We start from the raw sequence: 26,298 nt of genomic DNA on the forward strand, positions 1-26,298 counted from the left end.
TTGATAGGCATGGTCATAAGTATATATTTTGACCCTTTATTTAAGAGGCAACAATAAGTACAGCTTGCTGTATTGGTCCCTAAAGGAAAGGGTTGTATTTGCCCTCATTGCTTGTTTTATTCAGTCGTAATACTACAAATTTATTTCTTCTGTTTTATTCAGTTGTAATACTACATAAAAATTCATTAAGTGGTAGTACTACATACAAAGGATGAGGTCCTAGAGCAGTACTGGATCACTTTAGTTAGCTCAGTTACAGCCTGGGTCTAGAACTTTGGAGAAGCATACTGCTTCTGCTAATGCTAGTTTTTGGATTGCCAGGTCAACTTAAAATGTAACTGTTTATGTTAAAGAATCTATTCTCCTAGCCTTTGCTAACTTGGAGGTCTGATATAGATAACTTCCCCAATTGAGACATGATCATACTATCTCCAAGAGCACTTTCCATGTAACTTTTGTTTACCATGAGCCAAAGTGTGAAGTGGCTATTACAAGAATGGCCAACTCAGCAAGGATAAAAGCTGGAATTCAGTAGGCACTGATAAATGGTCACAGAAAAATCTTTACCAAAATTTAAATTACAAAGAACAAAACTGACAGTTTTATAACTGATGTTTTAAATTTGTCATTTATTTTACAGAGACTACCTATTACACTTAAGACATTGTGTTAGATCTTTGCCAAAGACATGGTTTAGTCATATTAATGTAATTCATTTTTTCCTTTAACTTTCCATATTAATGTAATTTTTAATTCACTTTTCTTTTTGCTTGCTTCAGGGGCTAAATCTTGGACTAAACAGCAGCATATGGCCCAAAGGCTGTGGTTTTGCTACTCATGCTCTATATTCTAGCTCTTCCAGAGTTGAGTATAGCAGTCACTATCTTAATACAGTGTGTCACCGTTCTATTTCCTGCAGAGAAACAGATTAACTTCCTTTATTTAATACTGATAAATAGAAAGGCTTTTTGAAAAAGCAAAAAAAAAAAAAAAGATATGTTTATGAAAAAGTGATTATGCTAATATCTGCCATTAACAAAGAAAATACTGAAATCCACACAAAATCAGAAGTACTATAAATTTTAAAAAATTATAGTGTAATAAAACTGCAGGAAAAGCTGTGGGAAAATAGGCCAGATACGGTGGCTCATGCCTGTAATCCCAGCACTTTGGGAGGTCAAGGCGGGCAGATAACTTGAGGTCGGGGTTTGAGACCAGCCTGACGTACATGGAGAAACTCCACCTCTTTTAAAAAAATTAGCCAGGTGTAGTGGCACATGCCTGTAATCCCAGCTACTCAGGAGGCTGAGGCAGGAGAATCGCTTGAACCTGGGAGCTGGAGGTTTCGGTGAGCCTGGGCAAAAACAGTGAAACTCTGTCTCAAAAAAAAAAAAAAAAAAAAAGTCCCTATGCAGCTAATTACAAGAGAATATTGTAAATACATTCAAAAAGTTTTCCAAAAATCCTGCAATTTCATCTAGAAACTGATACATGTTAAGATTCATGATCTATAGCAAACTATAATGTTAAGGAAATCATGCAAGCTAAGGTACATATTTGATGCATTAGAAGCTATCATTTGAACACTATTTAAATAGTTTAAGTATAAGGTCTAATTCCAAGTTAAGGTATGTAAATGGAGATTAGTTTGGATTATATGACAAAGGAGACAGTAAAAAATGTTCTCAAAGACATTGCAATGTATTTTCTTGAAACAAAACCTTAGCAAACAAAAATTTTCATACTGTGCATGGGAATAACTAAAACCTTTATTAGATATGATTTTTCATTAACAATAATGTGAAAATTAGAATTATGAATTCAAAAAGCAGTGAAGTCTGAAAATTTAAAAAGTAGACTAGGTATTAGGGGACAAAAGGTAAAGGAAGACGAGAATGTTTCTTTAATATTCATTATCTCCCCTCTGTACACAATGTTGCATATATACAACTACTTCATTTTTATTGACTTTATATAATAGTGTAATCCCCTTAAGCAACCTAGGGTATACAGTCGGTGTCCAACTTTCAGGGGGTGGGGTGGGGGGGAGTAGAAACACACTTGATTAACAGTTTTCACCCACACATTTTAGATAATTTTTTTTCTTTTTTTGCCAAGATTTTAGTAGTAAATTCATAAATATAGGAAGTACTTTCACTCCTTCAGTGTTAAAATAGAAAACCAAACAGTGCCAACAATAGTGGCTTAATTATTGGTATACAAGAAAAACATAACACCAATGGGTTTTCTTAATTATGCATTTTAAATATCAGTATGTGCATTTGTTTTTACAGTTATTATAAATGTTCTCATCTGTTTTAGACAACAGCTTGTTAATAGTTTTGGATCCATTAAGATGTTGCTTTTCAATTTGAAACATTTTGTGTATACATGTATATAAAAAAATAACCCAATGTATGACTCATCTGACAAATGTTTAAGATCAATAAAGGCTTATTTTTCAACATGCAGTTAGGAAGAGAGGGAAGCAAGCCAACCTCTCTACACTGTCTTTTTGCTGGCTTGTTTTTCCAGTGGTATCAATAGTGGTTTTTGGAGGGAACCATGTGCCTTCAGCCTACCTAGTTAAGATCAGATACCACAATCAACAAGAGGGGTAGAAGAGATGGGGAAGGGGGAGTGGGTAAGTGTTAAATATCAATTTTTTTTAAGTGTGCATTTTGTACTCTTTCTAGGTACAGTATTAAAAATAGGCCAGTGAGGAAAAAATTGTTATAATTAGGAAAAAACTGTAATCAAATCAAGACATAATAGCCGAATTAAGCTCTTTTAATAGATTGCATATATAGATGTTTAGTCATACTCTTAGATCAACTCTTTAAGAGTAGAACTTTATATCCAATTTACATGCTCTAGATACCACCTTTCTTATTTTTTACAGTAAGGTCTGGTATTCAAATACCCACTGGTACACTGACAGCTTTAAGAAAAACAGGACACAGAGGGAGTTGTCATTTTTAGCAGCAATGAAATACCACTAACCCCTTTTTACATACCGAATTCAAGTCACTATCAGAGGTGAGTGCACCACAAAGTCACCAGGTACAAAATTGCTAGTTCATTTTTAAATTAATAACTTGAAATTACCCTTGCCCCCCACCCCATTACATCTTTTTATAAACAGCAAACATTTTGCTATTTTATACATAGGCTAGCAGGCTTGTTTCAATATGAAAGTGCTAATTCATTTACAGATTTTTATAATCAGTTATGTAGTGCTACAATAAATGTCCAATAATCTACATAGGAACAATGATGAATGAAAAATGAAGAATTGAATAAGGCTATCAGATTACCTTATCTTATTTACATATAAAGAATAGATACCCAATGGTAAGGAAGAGACAGAAATTGGACAAATACTCATAGGTGTAAAAATTACATCAACCTTTGAGCTTTATACTGTAAATGAGACATTTTAAATAGTCCTGTAGCCCATGCCTATTTTTTCCTCAGAAAAAGAAAAGCTGCCTTCATGACCTCCCCTCTTGTTTCAGATTTCCACAGTGTCACTTTGAAGCTTCAGAGTCAGGATCTTACTTTCTTCAAAAAATAAAGAAAATACGCCCCCCTAAGGTACTTCCCATCCCCTCCCACCCACAAAATCCCGCTGGTTTCTTTTCCAGTGCCAGGTTGCATGATCAGGTCCCATCTCCTGGGGTTGTTGGCTTTTTCTGTCCATCTATTGATCATTAGTATAGAATAGATAACATGAACCATTTCTGGAACCACTACTAGGAGGAACACAAGCTCTTCACTACAATCACACAGCCGGAAAGAAAGAGATAACTCAATTCATCCCTGGTGCTGGGCCTCCAAAATTGAATGAACTTGGCACAACTGGAGCACTGAATTTGTATCCTCCATGCTTCTCAATCATTTTGGATTCTAGAAAACAAATAGAATTTTAGTAGGGCATTCAATCATCTACTAACTTGGGGAGATACTGATAAAACATTAAACAAGCCAATAGCTTAACCATCATTAGTGGCCAGGAAGTTCCAAAGTCCATGTTTTCTCCAATGTATAGGGGCAAGGGAGCATGCATTATGTAGAGAATATAATCTCTTTTACTGTATGCTGTAGACTTCTTAGCCAATTTTCACTTCCCCATGTTAAGAAGAAAATATTTTAAAACCCCATTTTGAGTCAAAAACACCAGTAAGGGCCATCTCTAAAAGGAAGAAAATCAAATAAATCAAATGCAGGCAAATCCAAAATATAAAATACTTCAGAATGCTATGCTTGTTTATAAAGGTGACCCTTCTTTGACTATGACTGTAAAGCTAGTTTGGCTAATGGTATAGACAACTGGCCGGGCACACAGTGGCTCACACCTATAATCCTAGCACTTTGGGAGGCTGAAGCGGGCAGATCTCCTGAGCTCAGGAGTTCGAGAGCAGCCTGGCCAATACAGTGAAACCCTGTCTCTACTAAAAATATAAAAACTAGTTGGGTGTGGTGGTGCACATGTGTAATCATAGCTACTTGGGAAGCTGAGGCAGGAGAATCACTTGAAACCAGGAGATGGAGGTGGCAGTAAGCCGAGATTGCGCCACTGCATTCCAGCCTGGGTGACAAAGCAAGAGTTTGTCTCAAAAAATAAATAAATAAAATGATCTTTAAAAATTTATTTAAAAATAAGGTCTATAGATAACTATTGTGCATTAACAGTGGTGTATAACCTAAAATGTACTTTAAAAATTGCATACTGAAACATTTAAAGCTGAAAAGTCACATCTGGGAGCTATTTAACATCATAAAGTAAGTTTTTCTTTTTCTTTTTTTTTTTTTTTTAAACAGGGTCTGGTCTCAGTGTAGCATCCAGGCCAGAGTACACTGGTGTAATAATGGCTCACTGCAACGTATACCTCCTAGGTTCAAGCGATCCTCCAGCCTCAGCCTCCCAAGTAGCTGGGACTACAGGCATGCACCACCTGCCTGGATAATTTTGTTTGGTTGTTTGTAGAGATGAGGTCTCACTATGTTGACCAGGCTGGTCTTGAGCTTCTGAACTCAAGCAACCCTCCTGCCTTGGCCTCCCAAAATGCTGGGATTATAGGCATGAGCCACCATCCCTGACCAAGATTTTACATTTTTAATAGCAATTTCTACTGTCTAACCATCCCCATGAGCTAAAGTTATTACATGCTGAAAGTAGTCTTCAACTGTACTTTTTCTTTTTTGAGACAGAGTTTTACTCTTGTCACCCAGGCTGGAGTACAATGGCTCGACCTCGGCTTACTGCAATCTCTGCCTCCCAGGTTCAAGGATTTGCTTGTCCTGGCCTCTCAAGCAGCTGGGATTATAAGCACCACTACCACAACTGGCTGGTTAATTTAGTTTTTTTGTTTTAGTTTTCTTGGAGATGGAGTCTTGTTCTGTCGCTCAGGCTGGAGTACAGTGGTGTGATCTCAACTCACTGCAGCCTCAGCCTCCTGAGTAGCTGGGACTAAGGGCATGTGCAGCATGCCCGGCTAATTTTTTGTATTTTAGTAGAGATGGGGTTTCACCACGCTGCCAAAGCTGGTGTCGAATTCCTGAGCTCAGGCAATGTTGCCCGCCTTGGCCTCCCAAAGTACTGGGATTATAGGCATGAGCCACCATGCCTGGCCCAACTATACTTAAAAATAAGCAAACTGTAGCCAAAGCCAAAATTAAGTTCTCTTGTATTAAATCTCTCAGATTAGTTAATTCCTATCACCTGCAACAACTATACCTTTTATATAATCTTAAATGATAGAAAATTTAAAACCTGTAAAAATTTAAAAGGTATAAAAGTCACTAATTAAATAGAAGTTATGTTTAATTAACATACCATGGGCTGCTCTTCTTTGATCGGCCAGAGTTGCTATGTCTTGTAACTGTTTTCTTTGTTCTTCATTAAGACCGTGAGTCAGAGCCTGATACCACACAGGATTACGATTTTGAATAGCTATCAAAAAACAAAAACAAGGGGAAAACGATATGAATAAGAGAAGCTTGGTAGCTCCTTTCTATTCCATTCCTACTACTACATCCCAACCCAACACTGAAATTCTGATCTATTTTATATTCTCCCAATAATTGTTAAAATTACCTTATTTATGAAACAACATCTATAGGAAAAAAAATTAATTACAGTTTCTCTTTATACTTCCAAAAACGCTAATCATTCTTACGATCCATCTCTCTAGCAAATAAGGATTCAGAGCCTAACTAGTTCTTACATAGCAAGTAACAAACTAGGGAGACGTCAGGAATAAAGCTAACCCAACAATCTTAGAAGACTCAGAGCTAAAAGCAACTTGAAAATGATCAAGGCTACTTTGGTTAGAATTCTCAAATCACTAAATTTAAAAAGAAAAAGGGGAAGCATTAAGTAGGCCAGACAAGGTGGCTCCTCCCTGTAATCCCAGCACTTTGGGAGGCTGAGGCAGGTAGATCACTTGAGGCCAGCAGTTCTAGACCAGCCTGGCCAACATGGTGAAACCCCACCTCTATTAAAAATACCAAAATTAGCCGGGTATGGTGGCAAACACCCATAATCCCAGCTATTCAGAAGGCTGAGGTACAAGAATCCCTTGAACCTGGGAGACAAAGGTTGAAACGAGCCGAGATAGTGTCACTGTACTCCAGCCTGGGCTACAGAGTAAGATTCAGTATTTTTTTTTTTTTTTGAGACAGAGTTTCCCTCTTGTTGCCCAGGCTGGAGTGCAATGGCATGATCTCGGCTCACTGCAAACTCCCGCCTCCTAGGTTCAAGCGATTCTCCTGCTTCAGCCTCCCGAGTAGCTGGGATTACAGGCATGTGCCACCATGCCTGGCTAATTTTGTATTTTTTTTTTTAGTAGAGACGGGGTTTCTTCATATTGGTCAGGCTGGTCTCAAACTCCCAACCTCAGGTGACCTGCCTGCTTTGGCCTCATAAAGTGCTGGAATTACAGGCATGAGCCACCGCGCCTGGCAAGACTCAGTCTTAAATAAATAAACAAGCATTAGGTAGATGCAGGAAAAGGGAAAATGGTACAAAATAAATGCTGTGTTTTTCTAGTCTTGCTTATTCAAATACTTTTCTTCAACATATCTATTGTCTTTCCATAGAAGGGCAGCTTTGCAATTCTCAAGTTAAAATTAAAATGGTCACATATTTTTATATTGTAGCCTAAATAAAGGTCAAACCCAATCTGTGAGCAACAGAGAACAAATTTTCCCCAAATGGCACAAAATCAGGTTGTTAAAATCTCAATCTAACAAAAACATGCACTAGGTAAGTTGAAATGACATATAAGTAAAATGGTCTTAAGTCTGACCATGACCATACATACATAAGTAGCTATACACATATGTATGTGTGCAAGTGGCAGATTATTATCTGTAATAAAGGGTTTCCACATGAGAAATTTCTCCAGAGTATGCCAAGAAGGTAAACTGATTTCCTCATGTAGCAGTGCCAGGTGTATTTTGGTGGGAGAAAACCTGACCTTCAATCACATGATTTTCTATTTCTCCTTTATTACAACTATACATGAGCCCTGTGTTAGAAACCATCCTTTAGGAATTGACATGTGGTGTTTGTCTACAAAGTACAAGGGACAGACAAAGCAAGTTAGGCACCTCAGTCAGTTCTTGCTGCCATGTAGCTCAGAAACCATCACTTTGTGCTTCTGCAACCTTGCATCAAAACTGCCTCATCATGGGCTCAGAAGACTCAAACCCAGTCGGGTGCGGTGGCTCATGCCTATAATCCCAGCACTTTGGGAGGCCGAGGCAGGTGGATCACAAGGTCAAGAGTTTGAGACCATCCTGGCCAACATGGTGAAACCCCGTCTCTACTAAAAATACAAAAATTAGGTGGGTGTGGTGCTACACGCCTGTAGTCCCAGCTATTTGGGAGGCTGAGGCAGAAAGAATCGCTTGAACCCAGGAGGTGGAGGTTGCAGTGAGCCGAGATCACACCACTGCACTCTAGCCTGTCAACAGAGTTAGACTCTGTCTCAAAAAAAAAAAAAAAAAGATTCAAACCTTTGGTAATCAGAGAATGTATTCTATCAAAGAATATATGCATCAGTTCCCGATGCATAGGAAATGATATATATATATATGACAGTAATTAACTCCGAGAGGAAAGGATCTTTTAAATACAGTGGCAATTTAATTTCTTAATGTGGATGGTAAAACACAGACAGATGCTATACCTTGTTGAAATCCAAGTAAATGAAGTCCGGGCATGGTGGCTCATGCCTGTAATCCAAGCACTTTGGAGGCCAAGGCGGGAGGATCACCTGAGGTCAGGAGTTCAAGACCAGCCTGACCAACATGGTGAAACCCAGTCTTGGGAAAAAAAAAAAAAATCAAGTAAATGATTGTTATGTGGCTCCAGAATACTAGGCATATATAATCCAAAAATCTCAGGATTAAATTAGTTGTTTAAAGCTAAAAATTTGATTATACCAAAGGTGCTAATTTACTAACAACAGATTAAACTAGTTAACACACCATAGAACATAGGAAAAAAATAATTATAAGATCATGTAAGAGTGGTTGCTTCTAAGGAAAGCTGGGAGACCGAGAAGTAGTAGAGTCACTGTCACTGTATACCTTTTTGAACTACATTATTTTCCTATAATCTTTCAAAATTATAATTTAAATGTAAAATAACAGGATGAAGAAAGAATACTCAGAAACTATGGCAACCTTAGAAATAATTTTGGTGCCGGGTGCGGTGGCTCAAGCCTATAATCCCAGCACTTTGGGAGGCCGAGGCGGGTAGATCATGAGGTCAAGATATCGAGACCATCCTGGTTAACAAGGTGAAACCACGTCTCTACTAAAAAATACAAAAATTAGCTGGGCATGGTGGTGCACGCCTGTAGTCCCAGCTACTCGGGAGGCTGAGGCAGGAGAATTGCTTGAACCCAGGAGGCGGAGGTTGTGGTGAGCCGAAATCGCGCCATTGCACTCCAGCCTGGGTAACAAGAGTGAAACTCCGTCTCAAAAAAAAAAAAGAAAGAAATAATTTTTGTTACTTTGCCTAACAAGCCTTTTCTAGTCTAGGTTTGATATCCTCCAAACTCCTCCTTTAAAGGGCAGACAGAGACTAGAACAGATTTGTTCAATGAAATGGATCCACATGTAACAAGTTGACTTACTTTGAAAGATAGCTTTAAATATCTGATACTCATCAACAGGGTTATCTTCGTCATCAATGATTGTGGAATAGCCTTCCAGAGCAGTCTCTTCAGCATCGTCTTCTTCCCAATCTTCATCATCTCCATCTTCACCTGCCTGCTTAGCCAGAATCTCCAAATATTCTTGCCCATCTTCATCAATATCATCTTCATCACTTCCCAGTTCCTCTGCCAAGTCATAATATAAGTACTTTTATAACAATGAGATATTTTACTCAACAAAGTGACAGTCATCTCTATCACTGTCAGTAAATTACAAGTCACAACTGACAAGAGAGAGTTCCAAGAATTGGTGTTTAAATACACGTTCAACAATAAATAGAAATGAAAATTCCCGTAGAAGTCCAAGAAAACCAACCATGATTTAATGTATTCTTAATACTAGACATCTGAAAAAGGACTGCATATTATGAACATACTACTGTTAAACCCACCAAACGTTTGGAAGTTTTTTTTCAAGGCTGGATGATAAAAGACAAAAATGTCAATAGCTATCTATCTATGTTGAAACCTTTATAATAATTTCTCTTAATATTTTATTAATTTATACACTGATAGTATATAGTGTCTTATAGATAAAATGTACTTCTCACATTTAATTAATTTTATAGCGCAGGTATGCTTAGGTTTTAGAATTAATAGATAGGATGGATGTCTGCAATAAATTTAGTCAACATTAATACCATAAATCGTTAGCAGTTTAAAAACAAAAACCCCATAAATCTTGTAACAGTACTATAATGATATGTGTACCTTTGTTAACACTGTTAATTCCATTATGCATTACTGAGTACCATCTGCCAAGCACTATGTTAAGTGTTAAGGATTCCCTCATGTAATTCCCACAACTTTTTTTTTTAAGGAATAGGGTTTAGGCTGGGTGCTGTGGCTCATGCCTGTAATCCCAACACTTTGGGAAGCTGAGGCGAGCAGATCATAAGGTCAGGAGTTCAAAACCAGCCTGGCCAACGTGGTGAACCTGTCTCTACTAAAAATGCAAAAATTAGCTAGGTGTTGTGGCATGTTCCTGCTGCCCCAACTACTCAGGAGGCTGAGGCAGGAAAATTGCTTGAACTGGGGAGGCAGAGTTGTAGTGAGCCCAAATTGCGCCATTACACTCCACCCTTGGCAACGGGAGCAAAACTCTGTTTAAAAAAAAAAAAGGAGGGGGATTCACTATGTTGCCTAAGCTGGACTCGAACTCCTGGGCTCAAGCGACTCCCAAGTAGCTGGAACTATAGGCGCATGCATGCCACCTTACAAACTTCCTCAATGCTTAAAAGGACCTATAATCTCTCGCTCTTAAATGGACTCAGCACTCTGTATCAAATATATTACTATATACAGAATTATTTGGCTTTGTAATCCTTTCCCACAGTAGGTAAAAAACTTTTGAAGAAATGCATGACATCTCATTCATCTTTGTATCTACAGTGCTAGGAATGTGTAAAATGAACAAACCATTGTTGATTGCATACTATAATGATCTGAATTGCTCTACATGTTGGTGATACAGCTCAAGTTCCTGCCTTCATCACCGTAGTGAGAAGATAGGAAGTCTTTCTGTGAGTGAAAGCATTTGGGTATGATCCCACATTTATTTGGGAGAAGGGCTAGAGAACAAGTTTTGTCTTCTTCCATTGAAAATCACTTACCAGTTTCATCATCATCTTCAGCTTCATCGTCATCATCACTGTCATTCTCGTGTTCTGCATGGCAGGCATATGCTCTTTTTAATCCATTAAATAAAAGGATAAAAGCTGGCAAAATCTGTCCAGAAACCTGATTTAAAACTTGGGGTATCTGTTCCATATCAATAAGAGCACAAAGTCCAAGAACACACATCTTTCTGTCATGAAGCCTAAGGGAAAAAAAAAGAGATTTTCCATTTTCTTTTCTTAAATAAGCAGAGTTCGTCCCAAAGCAAATTTAGTAAAATTGCAATGTGTGTCACTTACCCCAAGAAACAGTCAACATCATTAAGCCACTGTGTAATAAAATGATTTGTAACTGGTTCAACATTATTAGGGAAGCGAAGATTCTCTAAGGTATTGAGTAGTAGGTGTGGATTATAATACAAAGCTGCAATTGCAACTTGCAGACACATAGTTCGAAGTTCACTTGTCTTAACCTCTCTTGTCAGTCTTTCTAAGGCTGCTTCCACGAATAAGGGAATGCACTACAAAAAAAAAGACAGCAAGATATTCTAAGACTGTAGTTAATAGTATACAAACTATTCTAAAAATATTAGCTTCTTTGTTGCCTCAATTAACCCTATTGTAGCATCAGATGACCAGTATTTACTGCTGAGGCACTGCACGGGGAAATCTAATTTTAGAGAAAGTCTAGTAGTCTCCACACAGCTACTAAAAGCTCACGATGATATCAATCATGGCTTCACAATGTTCCTATTAAAACTGACCATGTTTTAATAGGTGTTGTGGCTCACACCTGTACTCCCAACATTTTGGGAGTCTGAAGCGGGGATCACTTGAAGTCAGGAGTTCGAGACCAGCCTGGTCAAAATGGCAAAGCCTCATCTCTACTAAAAATATAAAAAATTAGCCCGGTGTGGTAGTGCATGCCTGTAATCCCAGCTACTTGGGAGGCTGAGGCAGGAACCTGGCTGTCGTGAGCAACAATTGTGCCACTGTACTCCAGCCTGGGCAACAGAGCAAGACTCTGACTCAAAAAACAAACAAACAAAAATTGACCATGGAAATTACTAAAGGTATTTAAAAGATCTTAAGCCAAAGTTTACCTTTCATGATAACAAAGAAACCATAAAATATTTTTAACTAAAAATATTAGTTGTCTAGATGGCATAATAAACAAAAACATACAGAATATGCAACAAATGCCAAAAAAGGAGGAAAGAGAGTGGAAAGAAAAGATTACCCCTATGAAGCCTCAACTATGAATCATTATTAGCCTCACTGACCTGGTCAATGCCACGCCCTTTGCACTGCAGAATGATGACCTCTAACAATTTTGCTGCATGACATTCTGCATCTTCTCCTGCAACTCCTGTAAGAACCTGATCAACATAGAATATAAATTGCAGTGAGGCTTCATGAAACCTTTAAATCAGATATGTGAATCAAAGAAACAATTTCCCACCAAATATCACTTGAAGTAGCTTAATTAATATGAATAACTGCAATGTTCACTGCACAGATGATAGACTAAAGTACTTCTGAGGATCTGGAGTTGTCTACCTCCTCTCTTTCAGTCTAGCCCTCTGGCATCTTGGTCTATGTGATCAAAGTACCTATCCTGTAGTGCTATTCTGGATTATAGCAAGTTGACAACTACTAACTTCTCATACACAGGTGGTAGCTAAAACACCTAACCTTTCTCATGTAAAGAACTACAAAAACCTAAGATGTAAACAAACAGTAGGCGAGGGAGAAATGGAGAGAGGAAGAGGCAGCCTGTTGAGGGCAACTGTTGCCCTACAAACTCCAGACAGAAACAAACATGGACTTGAAGGCTAGTGAACACTAGATGAGTGTAAATGATTAAGTGTTCAGGAATAGAAATATAAATAGTATAGGTATATCTCCATTCCCAGAATATTAATATAAACAATATAATTGGCAGTAAACAATGACGAACATAACCAGATAATTATGTGTGACTTCCTGTTCAGAGGGGAGAGATGAGTGAAAGAAATCTAAAAACTTCATGGAGCAAATCATTTTCTAATGACCTGAAACAGATATTGCTAGAAATTCAAATGCGACCAATGACACTGACTTTGATATTGATGGAACCCAGTTTAACTATTTGTTTCCCCAACCAAAACTAAAAGGGGACATTCATCCCCTATTTCTTGTAAACCCACAGTCGCTAAGCTTTTCCTTTATAAAACATCTCTATCCATTCCTAAACCGTTTAAAAATCTCTCGAGTTCTTGATTCTTTCCTGCTTTTGATTCCAAAAGACTATGTTAGTTAAACTCCGGGCACTCTAAAATTCAAAAACGAATTCCGTGTCAGAGGGCACACAAAATTATCAAAACTGTGGCATCTAGGGACCAATGACTTTTCATTTTTAAAGCCCTTAATTCTGTCAGATCCATGTTTACTACAATGTGGTACCACATGAGTCTTCAAAATTTCATACATTTTATAGCAGAAGCCTCATGAAATCTGATATATAAAAATGACCTACCTTTTTGCACATACTGTATATCATTTCAAGATACTTGGTATCAGACAGAAGAGTGTCTGTATCAACTGTTACATAGTTATGAAGGAGGGGCATCATATCTATATTAATAAAAAACATCAATTACACATCTTTACTAATACAAATGCTTTATCTTTACTTTTGAAAAATTTCCTTAGAAAAAGGCAAATCTATGAGACCATTTTGTCTCTAACATTCACTTTTTATTTTTATTTTTGCGGGGGGACACTCTCTGTTGCTCAGGATGGAGTGCAGTGGTGAGATTAAAGCTCACTGTAACCCCAAAATCCTGGACTCAGGTGATCCTCCAACCTCAGCCTCCCAGGTAGCTGGGACTCTGGGCACACCCCACCATGCCCACTTAATTTTTATAAGTTTTTTTTTAGAGACCAATAGGGTCTGACCAATAGCCCAGGCTGATCGAGAATTACTGGACTGAAGTGCTCTCTCACCTTCCCAAAGTGCTGGCATTACAGGCGTGACACACTATGCCTGACCTTAACATTCACTTTTAATTAAAATACATTCATTTATAATTTAATGCAGAAATGAACCTATTATTAAAGTGATTTTCTTTGCATTTAGTTAAACATAAAAATTATACACATTTATTTAAATATATATGAAGATTATGAGGGGGTGTGTGGGTATGTGTGTTTACAAAGAATAAACTTAAAATTATAACTAAATTTTATAAGAGAAATCAATACCACGCATCACCAGTGAGCATTAACTTCTACTGATAACTTTTCTGAACAATGAAGCAGTCCCGAACATTCAAAAGTGTACGTTCAAATGATAAGCTACAAATAAAGCAGGGAAAACCCTCAGTATTTCCATGCTGATTTGACTCACCTGTAAAGTAATCAAAGCCATCTTGCTGAAAGACTTCAAATACAAGGGGCAGTAGCTGCCACATCTGTGGAGACACTTGTTGACATGTCAAACTATGCGCTAAAGAGAAGATCTCCTCATAGAATTCTAAAAGAGAAAACTAAGTCATTAGTAAAATGGTTATGCAAAATAGCACTAGATTCTTAGCACAATCAGAAGTATAATACCTAAGACATGCTGTTGTAAAACAGTACCAATGACTTGTAAGCAGATTCCCTCAAGCTGTTGGGTTATCTAAAAGAGAAGAAAAAAAAATCAAATGCAACTACAGCCCACTGAATGACTTAGTAAGATAATGCATACTATAATTCAGTACACTTAAATATAAAGTCAATATTGTGAAGAAATGACCTTAAGTCTTTGTTTTAAAATGACTTAGACATTATGAAACTGTGATCTCAGATAAAAATGTAATGAAGGCTGGGTGTGGTGGCTGATCCTGTAATCCCAGCACTTTGGGAGGACAAGGTGGGCAGCTCACCTAAGGTCAGGAGTTTGACACCAACCTGACCAACATGGCGAAACCCTGTCTCTATAAAAAATACAAAAATTAGCCAGGCACAGTCGTGGGTGCCCATAATCTCGTACTCAGGAGGCTGAGGCAGGAGAATGGCTTGAACCCGGGAGGTGAGATTGCAGTAAGCTGAGATCGTGTCATTGTACTCCGGCCTGGGCCAGACTCCACCTCAAAAAAAAAAAAAAAAAAGGAATGAAATACCATTACGATGAGAAAAACACAAGGAATGGCCAGCTTAATTTACCTAAAAAGGAAAAAACAACATTCTCAAAAAACGAAAACAACTATGAAAATGCAGGAGTCGGTCACGCACAGTGGCTCATGCCTGTAATCCCAGCACTTTGGGAGGCCAAGGCGGGTGGATCACCTGAGGTCAGGAGTTTGCAGCCAGCTTGGCCAACATGGTGAAACCCTGTCTCTACTAAAAATACAAAAAATAGCCGGGTATGATGGTGGGTGCCTGGACTCCTAGCTATTTGGGAGCCTGAGGCCTGGGCCTGGAAGGCAAAATTTGCAGTGAGCTGAAATAGTGTCACTGCCCTCCTGTCTAGGCGACAAAGGAAGAGTCTGTCTCAAAAAACAGTAAGTTAAGTAAAAAAACTTCATGCTGCAAAAGGCAACTTGCTGAAAACATATAATTTATAGACAACACATACATTACAAGCATCTGCATTGGAATTATAAACACCAAATTCATGACAGTGTTACTTCTATGGGAAGAATGTATCTGAAATTGTTTTTGTCTCTCTTTCTCTTGCTCTTTCACCCAGGCTGGAGTGCAGTGGTGCAATCTTGGCTCACTGCAACCTCGACCTCCTGGATAAAGGCGATTCTTCTGCCTCAACCTCCTCAGTAGCTGGGACTACAGGCGCCTGTCAGCACACCTGGCTAATTTTTGTATTATTAGTAGAAATGAGGTTTCACCATGTTGGCCAGGTTGGTCTCAAACTCCTGGCTTCGAGTCATCCGCCCAACATGGCCTCCCAAAGTGATGGGATTACAGCCATGAGCCACTGCGCCCGCCCCGAAATAGTTTTTCTTAACATAAAAGAAATATTTTAAGTGTTAAAAATGTAATGAAGTATTCGTTATAGTTTTCTTGTTTTTTACTCTTTTCTGTATGTTTTAAGTAATTCCATTTTTAAAAATCCATTATTGGGCGGCTGGGCATTGTGGCTCGCACCTGTAATCCCAGCACTTTGGGAGGCCAAGGCAGGTGGATTACCTAGGTCAGGAGTTCAAGACCAGGCTGGCCAACATGATGAAACCCTGTTTCTACTAAAAATACAAAGATCAGCCAGGCGGGGTGGCAGGTGCCTGTAATCCCAGCAGCTCAGGAGGCTGAGGCAGAAGAATTGCTTGAACCCAGGAGGCAGAAGTTGTAGTGAGCTGAGATCATGCCACTGTGCTCCAGCCTGGGCAACAGAGCGAGACTCTCACACACACACACACACACACAAAATCCATTATTACAATTTACTTTTCCAAAAGACAAGTGGAAGAGAACTATGAAGATGGTAGTGATGGCTGCGTTAACAATGTGAATATACTTAATATCAGTGAACTGTATACTTAGAAATGATTAGGATTGTCAATTTTATGCTATGTGTATTTCACCAAAATTTTTCAAACAAATAAAAAGAAAATTAAGAAAAATATATTTTTCCTGGGAACTACCATCCTTCTGGATATGAGAAAACATAATGAGGAGCCAAAATCCTGGGCCCTAAGTTAGTAAAACAAATACTTGCTTCCTATTCCTTCTACTAATGCTTTAGAACTTAAAATATAAGGCACCAATCTTATCTTTATAAAAAGGAAAATGGTAACAAGGTACATGAGACAGCCAGAGACATATTACAGCCCTCCAAAAAGCATAAAATGGCTTGAAAAACTGCAACACTGGATCATCTTCTTACCTCTTTATGATCTTCAACTACACTAAGAAGTGTGTCAATTGTATTCAGAATTCCCATAGCAGTAACTGCTTTGTCATCACTACCTTCTTCATCTGGCCCCGTCTGGATTACTTGGTTAAATGTCATTGCCTAGATTACAGAGAATATAACTCAAGTTTGTCATTGAGGCATTATAAATATGTTTTGGTCTAAGACTTTTAATTTTTAGAATGTTCTCATTGGGATACCACAACAAATCAATGTCTCCAAATTGATTAATGATAATAAAGAGCTTAAGCTTTATAATCAAATGGTCTACTCATTGGGTGACCTTAAACAAGTTACTTGACCTCTCTTGACCTTTTCTGCATGCTACTTCGGGGATTTCATAGACAATGTGTGAGGACTAAGTGAGGCAAGGTATAAAAAGTACTTAATATTGTGAATAATTTTCATTAGTATTGCTCATTAGCACTTGACAACGCCCAAATAAAAGTATATTTAATCATCAAGGGGGTTACTGATTTATCTTTTGTAATATTCAATCGATTATTCTGAGCATTCCAGGCCTCTCCACAGATAGTCATGCCTGAGGTTAAGAACAACTACTATGGGCCGGGCGAGGTGGCTTACGCCTGTAATCCCAGGACTTTGGGTGGATCACCTGAGGGCAGGAGTTCGAGACCAGCCTGGCCAACATGGTGACACCCCATCTCTATTTATATTTAAAAAAAAAAAAAAGAACAACTACTATGAAGGCCCATGTAAGAATCCCACCGCCACCCTGTCTAGCTTAGGTAATTAACTTAACCATTTTGTATCTCACATTTTCTCTGTAGAACGGAATAATTCTTGCACACAATTGTGTTAGAATTAAGTAAGTTAAGTATCTGTCAAGGGCTTTATGTACTACACAGTAATGTCTATCAAGTATTGCTATAAGGCAGGGATCCCTAATCCCCAGGCCGCAGACTGGTACCAATCCATGGCCTGTTAGGACCAGTAGGTAAATGGCAGGTGAGTGAGTATTACTGCCAGAGATTCTCATAGGAGCACGAACTCTACTGTGAAATATGCATTCGAGGATCTAGGTTGCACATTCCTCATGAGAAACCACTGCCTGATAAGATGGGGAACAGTTTCATCCCAAAGCCATCTCCCCTGGACCATCTGTGGAAAAATTATCTTCCACAAAACCAGTCCCAGGTGCCAAAAAGGTTGGGGACCGCTGCTATAAGGTAAGGTAAGCCACTTGTGACACAATCTGGAACATACTGAGAGCTAAATTAAAATGCTTGCAAAAATGATAGGTTCAAACAGCATACCAAATGTTGTGTCATTTCCACCGCAATAGGAGTAACTTCTTCACTATATTCACAGATCATTTTCTGAATTACATTGGTAAGGTCATCATTTTCTGTTTCTCTTATAATATGAAGAAGAGCCTGCATTACAGGTCTGATGAATGGTGTGATATATTCTTTAGCTGTAAGAGAAGGAGTGTATCAATGAGCTTTTTTAAAAAGTACTTTCATGTAAAAAAGGAAGTATGCCAAGTTTCTAGGATTATGCCTTTTTACAATCAGGCATAAAGACACTCATTACTATTTTTTTTTTTAATAAGAGGCAGGGGTTTGCTCTGTTGCCCAGGCTGGAGGGCAGCAGCAATCACAGAACACTGCAGCCTTGAACTGCTGGGCTCAAGTGATCCTGCTGTCTCAGACTCCCAAGTAGCTGGGACTACAGGTACATGCCACAATATCCAGTTAATTTTGAAAAAATTTCTTGTGGCGATGTTGCCCAGGCTGGTCTTGAACACCTGGCTTCAAGCGTTCTTCATGCCTCAGCCTACAAAAATGCTAAGATTACAGGCGTGACCCACCACACCTGGCCAACATTCAGTTTTCTTGACATACAAATCCTTTACCTTTTTCTTGATTGCTGATCAATACTTGAAGGGCAATGGCAGCTTCCACTTTCACAGGCATTTCTCTATCATCAATCAGACATCTTCTTGTTAGCTCTAAGGCTGTTTGAAGGTTCTGATCACTTTTGAACTTCACTTCACAAAAATAGTGAAGCACCCAGCAAGCCTTTTGTAAAAATACAGTGAGTTAGTGTAGATACCTTGCCTTAAATTCCCCCAAGCTAATCTCTAATCCCTGAGTTCTGTGTATGGGACTTTGGAGGCTGGCCAGTGGTAGATGTGTCCAGAGACAACACTAGACCAGTACTATGATCCCAAGTTAGTCTTTGGCTGCATGACATTTGTGTGGATAGCAAGATCTGAATGCAAAACACAGACAGACACTGCTACCAGACACAGATGAAAGCTATGCACACATTATAGCAGCCATGTAATCATGTACATTAAACAGAAACCTAAAATAAATCACAGCCTTCAAAGTGAACATTTACAAGTTTCAATATAAAGTCCACAGAGTCATTCATTACAAGACAGAAGTATATAAATAATGCAGCTTTAAAACATACCCTTGCTCTCATGTAGCCTAGTTCACTGCTGAAGAGAGGGAATACATGATTCTGCAACATGTATTCCATCTGATCTTTATAGATCTTTTTCTGTAAATACAAACAACAATTATTTTGATACAGTTCCAAATACAATCATCTCAATTTCCAAATAGATTAATACTGTTAAAAATGACTATTAACTCCACAACATATTCTCATTTTTTGAATCCCAGGATCCACAACCAATTTTCTTATTCCAGAACTTCACCACCAAAAACCACTGAACACATTGACATGTTTTCACATTCCTTGATTAGAAAGCCTTAATGCCAAATCTTAAAAGCAATAGTGTCTGACTGATTTAAGTTTGCTTAATTTTGTCACCTTACGAATTTTATTTCTTACGAAACTTTTAGAAGGAAAAAAACCTCTCTGGTAAAGTTTCTAGCTAACATGATGTGAAAAAAAAATCCTGCTTTGAAACTAATAAACTGGCTATCTAAAAAGGTGCTACTTTTTTTTTTTTTTTTGAGACGGAGTCTCTCACTCTCACCCAGTCTAGAATGAAGTGGCACAATCTCGGCTCACTGCAACCTCCACCTCCTGGGTTCAAGTGTTTCTCTAAAAAGGCACTCTCAATATTCAAGTTGAGTATTTTCTAAGTGCTAAGAAGCTTTTTGGAAGAGTTCCTTAAACTGCACATTAAATAAACATTAAAAACCTAAGCCACTTATATATCACCACTTACATAATCAGATATGACAACTAAGTGCAATGTGAGACCCTAGACAGGGTTATGGAACAGAAAAAAGGACACAGTGGTAAATCTCGTGAAATTTAAAAAAGATCCATAGACTAGTTGATAGTAACATACCAAAATGAATTTCATGTTCATGATAACTGTGCCTACCTATTTAAAATATTACCACTAAGAGAAGCTGAGTGAAAGAAGAACAGATAAACAAGATACTCGAATGTACCAAGAGAACTCACTTAATTCCCAGCCTCCTATACAACAAATGATTAGAATGTCTTTAATATATACTTCATAAAGTAAGAGAAGGATGGGTGAACAGGTACAGAAAAGATGAAAGATGGCTGGGTGCAGTGGCTCACACCTGTAATCCTGGCACTTTGGGAGGCCAAGGCAAGTGGATCACCTGAGGCCAGGAGATCCAGATCATCCTGGCTAACATGATAAAACCCCGTCTCTACTAAAAATACAAAAAATTAGCTGGGTGTGGTGGCACATGCCTGTAGTCTCAGCTACTTGGGAGGCTGAGGCAGGGGAATCACTTGAACCCTCGAGGCAGAGGTTGCAGTGATCTGAGATTGTGTCACTGGAACTCCAGCGTGGACTGGAGTGAGACTCCATCTCAAAAAAAAAAAAAAATTAGCTGGGCATGGTTGCAGGCGCCTGAAGCACAAGAATCACTTGAACCCGGGAGGTGGAGGTTGCAGTGAGCAGTGATCACGCCACTGCACTCCAGCCTGGGTGAAAAAAAAAAATGCTGCTACTTGGGAGGCCGAAGCAGGAGAATCGCTTGAACCCAGGAGACCAGAAGCTGCAGTGAACCGAGATCTCGCCACTGTATTCCAGCCTGGGCAACAGAGCAAGACTCCATTTCAAAACAAAAAAAGTGGCAGGGTGGGATGGGAGTAAGCAGTTTGAATCAATAGTCTCTAAAAATATACAAATGGACAATAAACACATGAAAAGCTTCAAAGCCACAAAGAGATACTAATTCACGTTCATCAGGATGGCTAAAATCAAAATACACTGCTGGTAGAAATATAAATGGTACAGTGACACTGGAAAATGGTCCTGGTTTCTCAAATTATGACCAGCAATTCATACTCATAGGTATATACCCATGAAAAATGAAAAACATACATCCACATAAAAACTTAAACGTGGGCTGGGCGCGGTGGCTCACGCCTGTAATCTCAGCACTTTGGGAGACCGAGGCAGGTGGATCACCTGAAGTCAGGAGTTTAAGACCAGCCTGGCCAACATGGTGAAACCCCATCTTTAAAAAAAAAAAAAACAAACTTAAACATGGGCCAGGCCTAGTGGCTCACACCTGTAATCCCAGCGCTTTGGGAGACCAACGCAGGCAGATCACAAGGTCAGGAGTTCAAGACCAGCCTGGCCAATATGGTGAAACCCCATCTCTACCAAAAATACAAAAATTAGCCAGGTGTGGTGGCAGGTGCCTGTAATTTCAGCTACTCTGGAGACTAAGGCAGGAAACCCAGGAGGCGTAGTTGCATGAGCTGACATTGTGCCACTGTACTCCAGCCTGGGCAACAGAGCAAGACTCTGTCTCAAAAACAAACAAAAAAACTTAAACATGAATATTCACAGCAACATTTGTAGTAGCCAGAAAATAGAAGCAACTAATGAATGAATAAAATCTGGTTTATTAATATAATGAAATATAATTTGGCAACGAAACAAAAAAAGTACTGAAACATGCTACAACATGGGTAATCCTTGGAAACATTATGCTAAATGAAAGAAGTCACCCAGAAAGGACTCTATATTATGACTCCATTTATATAAAATGTCCAGAATAAACAAATCCATAGAACAAATGTGGACTATAGGTAGCCTAGGGCTGGGAGATTTGTGGTGAAATGTAGAGTGACTGCCAATGAATACACAATTTCTTCTGAGGGTGATAGTTACACAACTGTGAATAATAAAAACTACTGAGTTGTACACCCCATAAGGCTGTTAATTTTTTTTATTGAGACCAAGTCTCTGTAGCTTGGGCTAGAGTGTGGAGTGCAGTGGCATGACCTTGGCTCACTGCGGCCTCCACCTCCAGGGTTCAAGTGATTCTCCTGCCTCAACCTCCCGAGTAGCTGGGATTACAGGCATGCGCTAGCACGGCCAGCTAATTTTTGTATTTTTAGTAGAGATGGGGTTTTGCCATGTTGGCCAGGCTGGTCTCAAACTCCTGACCTCAAGCAATCTGCCCTCTTCGGCCTCCCAAAGTGCTGGGATTACAGGCATGAGCCAACTGACCCAGCGTATTTTTTATTTTTATAAAGATGGGGGTCTCAGTATGTTGCCCAGGCTGGTCTCAAACTTCTAGGCCCAAGCAATCTGCTCACCTTAGCATCCCAAAGTGCTAGGATTACAGAAGTGAGCCACTGTGCCTGGCTGGTTTTTTATTTTTAAAAACTACTTGCACACACCAAAAAAACTAAAAAACAAAAATAAATAAATAAACAAAAACAAAACAAAAAAACTACTTGCACACTCAAGCACATACAAATACACTAAAGAATACCTTCAGAAGTATTTCAGCTAAAGAGCCAATCATATGCAGGGCTCCATCTTTTTTTCGAGGGTCAGCATTTGGTTCTGTAAGAATCTGGTAACAAAATCCCATAGTCTTTTGCAGTACCTAGATTAAAAAAGAAAAGCACTATTATTGAATAGGCCAACAGTACTTAAAAAACACTAACAAAATGACTCACATGACATTTAAAACTGAGTGCATAGTTGAATAAATTTTAAATAATGTAGGAAAAGTTACCTAAACATTAAATAAGCCTACCTCTTTCCTCTTACTACAGGCTGTAAACAAAAGTGTCTGGGCAGCAGTGGTAGGAGAAATGAAATCTTCAAACACATCTAGAGAACAAGTTTAAAATTAAGACAATAAACATTAATTTCTTCACAAAAGCATTAAAAAACATGCTTAATCTTTACCTAAGGTATGAAAATGATCCCAGATTCCCATGTAATTTTGCAAAAGCACAATTCCATGTCTTTCCCATACAAATTAAGTGTTTTTGTTTGTTTGGAGATGGAATCTCACTGTGTCACCTAGGCTGGAGTGCAGTGGGGCAATCTCGGCTCACTGTAACCTCCAACTACTAGGTTCAAGCGATTCTCTTGCCTCAGCCTCTCATGTAGCTGGATTACAGGTGCCTGCCACCACACCCAGCTAAAATTTTGGTACTTTTAGTAGAGATGGGGTTTCACCATATTGGCCAGGCTGGACTTGAACTCCTGACCTCAAACGATCTGCCCACTTCAGCCTCCCAATGTGTTGGGATTATAGGCATTAGCCACCACACCTGACCTGTACAAATTAAATGTTAATCCACCAATTCCTCCTAATAGTTTTTCATTTTTCTTTTTTAACCCAGAACTTAGCAGTTTAAATTATATGTATGAAACACTACTGATGTGAGAATTTTCACAATAGCATCACAGAAGTACAAGCTGCAAAAAGCACAGATGATCTGGTAAGAGAAAGGACCAGTACTCCACATTATTAGCCAAATTACAGTTCTTTAGTTCTGTGCAGGGACTTCATGTGACTCCAGCTTTCAATGTGTTTTCTCATTTCCCACACATATGATGACCAACATAAGATCCGAAAGTATACTTGAGACATTTAGTGTTGAGGTGTAATCTTGAATATCTAACAGTTTTGGCATTCAGTAATAGAAGCTTAACAGTATTGAATTTGTGTCTGCTAAAAATAAGATGATTATCAATAATGAATGGTCCCCAAAACGAATAGCCCCAAAAAGGACTACACATGGGATCAATTACATTAAAACAACAAAGGGCTGGGCGTGGTGTGGTGGATCACACCTGTAATCCCAGCACTTTGGGAGGCCAAGGCAGATGGATCACCTGAGGTTAGGAATTTGAGACCAGTCTGGCCAACATGATGAAACCCCATCTCTACTAAAAACACAAAAAATCAGCTGGGCGTGATGACAGGCGCCTGTAATCCCAGCTACTTGGGAGACTGAGGCAGGAGAATCACTTGAACCTAGGAGGCAGAGGATACAGTGAGCCAAGATTGGGCCACTGCACTCAAGCCTGGGTGACAAGAGTGAAACTCGTCTCAAAAAATAAAAAATAAAGAAGATACCTAATACCCCATAGGTTGGCTACACACAATCACTCTAATCTTACTGACTTTTTTTTTGTTTCTAAAAAAGGTGAATATTTCTTACCAAACTTCATGCGTATATATTCGTAAGGGTCTTCTTGCCAAAGTTCTTCATCAGCATCTGTATAGCACATCAATGGAAAAATAACGTCTTGGATAATGCCCTGCAATTTAAAAGTTAAGAAAACAGTAGCCATCAGTTTTCAAATTTAAACCTTCAAATTTCCTCTAAGTATTAAAACCAAAGTAACACTATGATATTAATTTTAAAGCTTAATATCAAACTTTAGTAATGCATTTAATGTGTTCTAAGATCAACTATCTAACTACATGTACTTCCCCTCTCTGTAACAAGTAATTACAAGATAAGTGAATGTATGCTGCAAATAAGTATCCTAAAAATATGCACATATGTAAGTCTATAAAATTCTACAGCTCTAAATAAAGCAAATAAATTATTCATAGAAATAGGAGATAAGCCACTTATGCTAGAAACTAATCCGGTGAAATAAAGTCCCTTGGTTACTCCAAATTACATGATAAAATGTAATCATAGACCAAGAGTAAGAACTTAAAGCAAGTTTGAAGATAACAGTTTTAGATTAAAAGTTAAGTTGGATAGTCACAAAATATCTCTCATAACTTTATGTCAGAGTGTTCTGTCTCCTTTTTCTGCTATACTCTCAAAACAACCACCAGAAGTAAACTAAGTAACACAACTCAACAAACATGCAAGTTTTCAACCTTTATGGCAATTGATGTTATTTCTATTATATTTGCTATAAAAACATTTCAGATAAATTATTACTTGTATATGGGGCTTCAGATTCTTCCAGGTGAGAGCATGAGAAACTCCTTGATTAATATAATTTAATGTCTGTTGTAAAACTCGAGGAGCCATATATTGCTTCTCCTTGTACTGATATAACACCTTCAATAAAACCTTGGAAAAAAATTTTTCAATCAAAAATCAACGTCCAAATAGAAATTTCAACCACTCACAAGCCAGTCAAAACAGTTAACATATATCTTAATGCCCTGGTCATCAAGAAAAACAACCGCATTCTGTTAAAAATAATTCAACTCATTTCTGATTAAGAATAAATAGAAAAGTATATGATATCTTTTTTTTTTTTCTTTGCTAAAGACAGTGGCTCACTATGTTGCCAGGCTGGTCTTGAATACCTAGCCTCAAGCAATCCTCCTGTCTCAGCCTCCCTAAGTGCTGGGATTACAGGTGTAAGCCACCACACCTGGCCCACATGCTACCTATTGAAAAACTACAGTATTTAGAGAAAGCCCTATCTTGTTAAAGCCGTCTTCTAGAAAAACTGCACCCAAAGCAGTTAACTGCCTATTTAGCATCTGTCAATAGTTCTAATTCTAATTCATGTTTCAGAACACTGGTACTTATAGTCCACAAACCTCTAGTGGTCCCCAAGACTATTTCAGAGGATCTACTAGGTTAAAGCTACTTTCGTAATGATGTTGTCTGCTTTCTTTAAAAATGCTGGGTTTTGAGTAAATAAATATTTGTATCAATGGTACAAAACCACAGTGTTAAATGTTGTGGTGCCTTATTTGAATACAGACAGTATGATATTAAAGTCCCTGTATTCTTTTTTTTTTTTTTTGAGATAGCACCTCGCCTTGCTGCCCAGGCTGGAGTGCGGTGGCACAATCTCAGCTCACTGCAACCTCTGTCTCCTGGGTTCAAGCGATTCTCCTGCCTCAGCCTCCCTAGTAGCTGGGACTATGGGTGAGCACCACCACGCCCAGTTAATTTTTGTATTTTTAGTAGAGACAGGGGTTTCGCTATGTTGGCCAGGTTGGTCTCGAACTCCTGATTGCAGGTGATCCACCTGCCTTGGCCTTGCAAAGTGCTGGGATTACAGGTGTGAGCCACCAGCCTCTTTATACCCATATTCTTACAGAACAAGTTTTCCTTAAGAATAACTTTGATGAGAAGAAAAATTATGATTATTCAGTAAGAAGTATACAGATAGTTGTTCTACTACATATCAAAGTACAATGGTTACAACACTTGGTAAGAGATTGAGTTGCAAGCTGAAATAGTCACTTATTCCACGAAACACTATTTTATGCTTAAAAGAACAACTAAAAGACAATAGTTATTTAGACTATGAATATGGCAGATTTTTTCTCAAAAATGAATAAAACGAACCCATTATTTTAAG

General features: G+C 38.5%; 1 protein-coding gene and 1 non-coding gene across 2 annotated transcripts in view; both read right to left on the reverse strand.

Moving 5' to 3' along the window:
- Positions 1-1,747: 1,747 nt before the first annotated feature.
- IPO7 (importin 7) overlaps positions 1,748-26,298 on the reverse strand; it is a 61,482-nt gene continuing 36,931 nt past the window's right edge. The window contains exons 9-25 of the mRNA XM_012456690.3: positions 24,909-25,043; positions 24,165-24,264; positions 22,742-22,818; positions 22,472-22,588; positions 19,188-19,277; positions 18,622-18,787; positions 18,020-18,180; positions 16,716-16,844; positions 14,447-14,513; positions 14,241-14,366; positions 13,368-13,465; positions 12,133-12,228; positions 11,150-11,370; positions 10,847-11,052; positions 9,153-9,359; positions 5,840-5,956; positions 1,748-3,909 (exon numbers count right to left, since the gene is read on the reverse strand). Of these exons, the coding sequence (XP_012312113.1) occupies positions 3,812-3,909; positions 5,840-5,956; positions 9,153-9,359; positions 10,847-11,052; positions 11,150-11,370; positions 12,133-12,228; positions 13,368-13,465; positions 14,241-14,366; positions 14,447-14,513; positions 16,716-16,844; positions 18,020-18,180; positions 18,622-18,787; positions 19,188-19,277; positions 22,472-22,588; positions 22,742-22,818; positions 24,165-24,264; positions 24,909-25,043 (2,211 nt within the window). The 3' untranslated portion in view covers positions 1,748-3,811. The remainder of the gene's footprint in view (positions 3,910-5,839; positions 5,957-9,152; positions 9,360-10,846; positions 11,053-11,149; positions 11,371-12,132; positions 12,229-13,367; positions 13,466-14,240; positions 14,367-14,446; positions 14,514-16,715; positions 16,845-18,019; positions 18,181-18,621; positions 18,788-19,187; positions 19,278-22,471; positions 22,589-22,741; positions 22,819-24,164; positions 24,265-24,908; positions 25,044-26,298) is intronic.
- LOC135270311 (small nucleolar RNA SNORA23) lies at positions 18,864-19,045 on the reverse strand. The gene has a single exon (XR_010338471.1). It is a non-coding gene; the product is annotated as a small nucleolar RNA SNORA23 (small nucleolar RNA).

This window comes from Aotus nancymaae, unplaced genomic scaffold, assembly GCF_030222135.1.
Source record: "Aotus nancymaae isolate 86718 unplaced genomic scaffold, 86718_ANA_hifiasm-v0.15.2.pri h1tg000059l, whole genome shotgun sequence".
Classification (NCBI taxonomy): domain Eukaryota; kingdom Metazoa; phylum Chordata; class Mammalia; order Primates; family Aotidae; genus Aotus; species Aotus nancymaae.